Below are 5,892 nucleotides of genomic sequence, written 5' to 3'. Positions count from 1 at the left end.
AAAGGCCCCCCCCCGCCCCCCCAGGAACTGGCGATAAACTCAGGGAGGGCGTTTAATCAGACACACTGTAGCCTGACTAGACTCCAGAAGAACCTCGAAGGAGCCAGGCGGCATTGCAGAATCTGTGGAAGCCACAGCCTCACAGATGGCACTCAGGACGTGAAGCCTCAGCGCCAGCGAAGCCAGGATGCCACTGGTTTCCTCAGCCTGGGAGTCGATGAGGAGTGGGAAACACTGCATGGTTAGTGCTGGTCGTGACACGTGCCTCAGCCGACTCCGAGAAACCAACGTTCCATGGGAGAGGCGAGCGGACGGGAAACCCCTTGGAGGCAGCCCCTCACCCCTCCTCACAGCCTGGGCTGCAGTGCCCTGATCTTTCTCTTTGGGTTTCTTCCTTTTCAGAAGCGAAGCCTGTGGAGATGTCGCTAATCAGAGAAGAAGGAGAAGAGGAAAAGGGTACACAGCCCAAACCTGAGCAGGGAGCAGCATCAGGAGGAGAAAAAGAGATAAGAGCTGAAGAAGAAGCCGAAGAAGGCAGCGACGGTGGCCCGGATGGCCCATGCGCCCCAGGCGCCATGAACGACGAAAACCACGAGGCCAGCGACGATAGTGGCGGAGAACCCGGAGAGCAGAGGCAGGAAGAACAGCCCCTTCAGGCTATCGTCCAGCGTCAACAGCCAAGGGACAGGGAGCAGGTGGTCCAGCGCCCCATGCTCACCCTGGTCCAGGTGCAAGAGCTAGAGCGCATTTTCCGTTACAACGCCTATCCCAACTTGTTTATGAGGTAAACGGATTGCTGGGGGTGGGGAGGAGCTCCCCTGAACTTTAGATCTAGGATGGGGTGAGCTTTGGGAATCAAGGTAAAAAATTTAATGCAGTAATCAATAAATCAAGTTAGGAAATTGTCCATTCGCTTTTTATATAAAAACCGTTCTTTTGGAACCAGAGCAGGGATAAAGTGAGTATTTAGACATGGGGAAGGAAATGCAAGATTGGATCATACTTTTATTTAAAATTTTGAAAATCTCTTCTTCATGGATTATATTTACATTAATTTAAATATACATTAAAATATCCTTTATCTTGATTACTAAATTTTTATTTTCCTTTGTGCCTGAGATAGAATTATCCCTAAAGCTAGCCATGGGGGATGGGTAGGAAGTTTCATTGGATAAACCTTTTAAAATAACATGAAATGTACATTTTATGTTTCATTTAATGCTCAATGCCTAATGCAATTCTCTCCTGCACTGCCCCCACAGACAGCAGATTGCAAGACGCATAGATATGCCTGAAGCCAGAGTGCAGGTCAGTAAACCTGAATAAAGCTATTTGGCAGGGCAGCCATTCTAAAACCTGCTTCAGGACTTGGACACTTGTGTTCTAGACATTCTCAAGTTGGTGTGTTTTTATTGTCTTTTCCATGTTTGGGGGCCAGAATCAACCACAATCTCTCTCTCTCCCTCCCTCACTCTCTTCCCCGCCTTCTCTCTCCCTCTCCCATAAAGTTAAATGTCCTCCAACACTTGGGAATTATTCAAATTAATGCACCAAAGAGCTGGATTAAAGAGGGTTCAATTATACTAAATTATTTAAAATATTTAAAGCCAGGCATAAACTCTGCATAAACAGTGAATTTATAAGTATTTAGGCATTGGGGTAAGGGAATAATTCACACTCAGAACACAACAGATAAGCAACTAATATATGTTTAATTAAGAGACTTATGGGAGGGAGAGAGCTTAAAATTCCAAGTGCCTGTTTCCCTTATGGTTGTTTTTACATGTTTGATAAAGGAGCGTAGAGAGTTTCAGCCCTAAATTTTAATTTTCTGGAATTCTTTGATGTACTGCTTGAATACATTTCAAAAATAGTAGGTTGTTCATTTTGGTGGAATTGGAGGAAAGGCTTGCAAATATGTCTTAAAAATGAAACAAAAAAAATAAGGTTTGGAAATTTGTCTTAAAAATGAAACAAATAAATGAATAAATAAATAAATAAATAAATTTGAATAAAATTCTCCTGACCCGAAAGGAGGAAGGACTATAGAAGAATTGTATACTGTTAGTACGTGCCTTGGAGATACTACACAAATTCAACATTAAGAAATTACCAAGTGCATACATGAATATTCTTCAGCAATTTCTAACATCTAAGGATTTTTTTCTTCCCTTTACTCAGTAAGATTCTGAAAGGACTGGTTTTGAGATTTGATTTATGATATCGATGGTTGGCTGTCAGCGAGATGCTTACCTGTTTAAAATACTTGCTCCTTTGCTCAGGTACTGATGACTAATTTGTAGCTCATGTCACAGAAACTGATTATTTGAGTCCATAGAACTAAATAACTTATATATATATATATTTTTTAAAGAAGATTAAGGAAGAAAGAAAAAAAAATCAGAATCAGTTTATTCGCTTTCCTGCACAGAGTGTATGTGACTGCAGTGGGGTGTCAAGAAAAGCAGCCCCAAAAAGGAAGCCAAAATCTAAGCTGAAATAGGAAAATGAGGCCTCAGGCACCTAGAGAAACCCCTTAGTGTGACCTGAAATATGCCATTTGGAAATCTCCAAAAGAATTTAAATACTATGTAAACCCCATTAACTAGGGCACTGAGAAGACAGGGAAGTCTGACAGTTCTGTTCGTTCGGTTGCAAAAATAGTTGGCAGATATTTAGGGAGGAGTCGTTCTGTGACCCCTTCACCCACGTGGTTGTGACTATCTTCCTAAAATGCCTGTTCCACCTCCTTGCCTTAAGGATGAAGGGTGACATGGGGATCTCCTGATGGAATAGCAGGGCTTAGGGGAAACTGCCATGCTGGACAGCAGCAGCTCCGGTCCAGGGGCCTGGAACTGTAGCCAGAGCAGAGTGAGGTGACCTGGTCCTGAGTGAGGAAGGGTTGAAGGGTGGAGCAGGGTGGAGCATGCAGAATTGACAGTAGTGACAATTATTATTATTATTATTATTATTATTATTATTTTGCCTCTTTACCCTCAAACTCTTGGCTGGGTAAAGATTTTAAGAGTTTTAATAAATTTGGGCCGAGTTAGTCTAAACATTTATTACCTCAAAAGCCTAAAATATTAAGGCAGTGTCCAGGGCTTCATCTATACTTGTGTCCCAGCAAACAAGTCACAAACTCCCTGGGCCCCCATGACCAAGCCTCCATCACAATACCATCTTTTTAACTATTAAGAGGTTTCAGATGATGAATAACCCTTTAGGCATCCTCGAAGGAAAGATTTTGGTTAAAAATCCAACAGGCTCCTGTTGATTCTTTCCACTGAAGATGACCTTTTCAAAATGGGTCTGTTTCCCTCAGCATTTTTTAAAAAGGCACCCACTTTTTACTATGTTCTGCTTCCCCACAGGACACGGACATACCGAGCATAGCAATAACAGCAGGCACAGAGAGCAATTCCTCAGCTCCACCTGCATCTAAGAGTGGGAACAAATAATATTAAAGGTGGGAGGAGAGAGAAAACAATAAGCACATAGTTGGTGCTCACTGTGGGTGAACTGAAGGGGAAGATACTTTAGCAAGAAGGAAATAGTTTTCTCTGGCGCTGTTTAAAATCTTAAGGGCATAGAGAGTTGCTTACTGTGGTTTTTTTTTTTCATGTATGACATCAAATGCTATTGTACTAAAGCAATCTCTTTTTCTCTCTGATTGAAGGTTTGGTTTAAGAATAGGAGGGCCAAGTGGAGGAGACATCAGAGGGCATTGATGTTCAGAAACATGCCCCCCGTGGTCCTGGGCCCCCCAGTCTTCATACCCCCGCGTAGACCATTCAATGCCATCTTTATTCCTCAGCCAGTTTGGATATGGGTTCTGGAGCCACTGCCGCTGGGGCCGCCTCCGCTGCCCATGCCGCCCTTTCCTCCTCTGTTTTTGCCTCCTCCGCCCTTGTTTCTTCCACCTTTGCCTCCCTGGGGCATGCCTCCCCCAGGCCCACATGGCTGGGCCTGGTTCCATACCACCAGTGGTCCTTTTATAGCCCCCATTTTCTAAGCAATGGTCTCTGTGACATTTTTTTTTCCCCCCAAAGGCTTTCGAGCCGGATTCAAATTCTGCAAACCTCACCACCAATAAAGTTCACCAATACCTGCTCAGTGCATTAAATAAAAGTACAGTCACTGACCCACTATTTTACAGCGCATTTTTGTAGTCTCAATAAAGTTGTGAATTCTCTGTATGTTTGTTTTGTGTGTCACATGGGGTTAGTAAATTTGATGGACATTGCTAAGAAAATGTCATTCGAAACAAACAGGCCCACCTTGCCCCCAGCACCTCAGTCCCTCCAGCCCCCTCCCCCCAACCCCCACCCATTCTCCACTGGGACCACGTAGATATGCAAGACACAGCGGGGTGAGTCCCTAAGGAGAGAACAGTGTTTCAAGGCAGGCCAGAGCCCCATCGGGGTGACAGCTCAGGCACAACAGAGGACTCTTAAGGGGAACTTCCTAAGAGGCTACTCACAGGGCTTTATGGACAAGTGGGAGCCGGGCATTCATCCGGTACTCTCCAAGTTCCGTTCACTCCTTCCCTTTTGTGCAGGGGACATGGGGATAGAAACCGTTCTAGCGGGAGGGTCCTACCTCTTCAAAGGTAACATAAGAAGAGGCTCCCTCTAGGCCAGCACGAGGCCCTGCTCCCTTCTCCCACATCCCTAGACCTGGAGAGCATATTATTACTGCTCCTTCCCCAGCTCAGAGCTGACAATCAGGCCTTCGAGTGTATTTTGTCACCTTCAGCAAACCTGAGAGAACCCTGCTTCCAGCTAATTCAACACCGAAAGGGAACCTCTTAATTTAGTGCTGTCTGAAGCAAGGAGAGAGTCCCCTAGCAATGATCCACAATAATCACTGCGTTTAAAAGGACCTTGGCTTTGTCCATGCTGCCTTCTTCACGTGGAATTGTCAGGATAGAAAACACACACATATACATACAGATACATATATATGACATGGTATGCTCCCTATATCATACAATACGCGACATACAAACACATCCAGAAAACACCCGCAACACAAGCAGAATTGGCTATTATTAAAATGGCCTTTCCGTGAAATACATCTTGTGGCCCGTCGTCCTTGCCTTCAGTTACTTCAAGTTGAAGGCTGGGAAGGGACATGGCTTCCTTTCCACCTTGGACTTGGGTAGGGGGAGGGGCTCATGCGGAACCCAAGCAGTGTACCTGTTTGCCTGGCCGTTTCGTTTACACCGACACACACAACACTTCTGGTTGCCAGAACAACCCCAGCCAGCCCTGGGGAAGAGTTTTGCGGATGGACCAAAACTGTTCCTCGGTTCCTTCAGGTTTGGGCGGGGTGGGGTGAGGTGGGGGTGGGGGCCCACAGCCGATCCGAGATCGGGGTCCCCTCCTTCTCAGGCGCGGCAGCAATGGTTCCAGTGCCTTGCCTCGGGATCAGAGAAGCATAGCCTCTCTCTGAAGATCCCCAAGCCTAGCAAAGCCGTCCGCCGCACGCGTGGCCGCCGCTCTCGCTCACATTCTTCCCTCAGTCCTGAGACCTGAATGGCCTCAGCCATCATTTGTGGGGCCTCAGCCCTGGATCCCAAAACCAATCCTACAGCTTCCGCTCAGGAAGGTGTCATTCTCAAGAGCAGTCTGAGGCACCATCCTTGCGTCTGACTCCAGGATCCGTCTGTAAATAGCATTTTTTTTTTTTGAAATCATTTCCTGCTATGTTCTTTGATGGAGATCATGCTACTCTTTTTCGTCGTGCATTTAAATCGTATCAGACGCTAGGGGGAAACTGGCTACTTTTAAGTATAACATCTGGCTTCATTGGTCCTCTGGCTTTGATTGTCTCATGACTATCCTAACGGATTTAACTACCACGAGACCTGAGATGGAATGGTGCCGT

At 45.7% G+C, this 5,892-nt stretch overlaps 1 protein-coding gene across 1 annotated transcript; it reads left to right on the top strand.

Annotated features, from left to right (window-relative positions):
• Positions 1-84: 84 nt before the first annotated feature.
• Positions 85-4,195, top strand: LOC102894081 (rhox homeobox family member 2). The gene is made up of 4 exons (XM_015593966.2): positions 85-241; positions 403-784; positions 1,263-1,308; positions 3,680-4,195. The coding sequence occupies exons 2-4, from the start codon at positions 420-422 to the stop codon at positions 4,013-4,015; spliced, it is 747 nt and encodes a 248-aa protein (XP_015449452.1). The 5' UTR covers positions 85-241; positions 403-419; the 3' UTR covers positions 4,016-4,195.
• The last annotated feature ends 1,697 nt before the right edge of the window (positions 4,196-5,892 follow it).

This window comes from Pteropus alecto, unplaced genomic scaffold, assembly GCF_000325575.1.
Source record: "Pteropus alecto unplaced genomic scaffold, ASM32557v1 scaffold167, whole genome shotgun sequence".
NCBI lineage: Eukaryota > Metazoa > Chordata > Mammalia > Chiroptera > Pteropodidae > Pteropus > Pteropus alecto.
Note: the sequence above shows the minus strand (reverse complement) of the source record. Positions and strands in the feature narration are given on the sequence as shown.

What these genes read in the sequence shown, in the direction of transcription:
- LOC102894081 (XM_015593966.2), top strand. Translation starts at nt 420, where the DNA reads ATGTCGCTAATCAGAGAAGAAGGAGAAGAGGAAAAGGGTACACAGCCC. An exon ending in TATCCCAACTTGTTTATGAG is followed by an intron (nt 785 to 1,262) that starts GTAAACGGATTG and finishes CTGCCCCCACAG; the next exon opens with ACAGCAGATTGCAAGACGCA. An exon ending in TGCCTGAAGCCAGAGTGCAG is followed by an intron (nt 1,309 to 3,679) that starts GTCAGTAAACCT and finishes CTCTGATTGAAG; the next exon opens with GTTTGGTTTAAGAATAGGAG.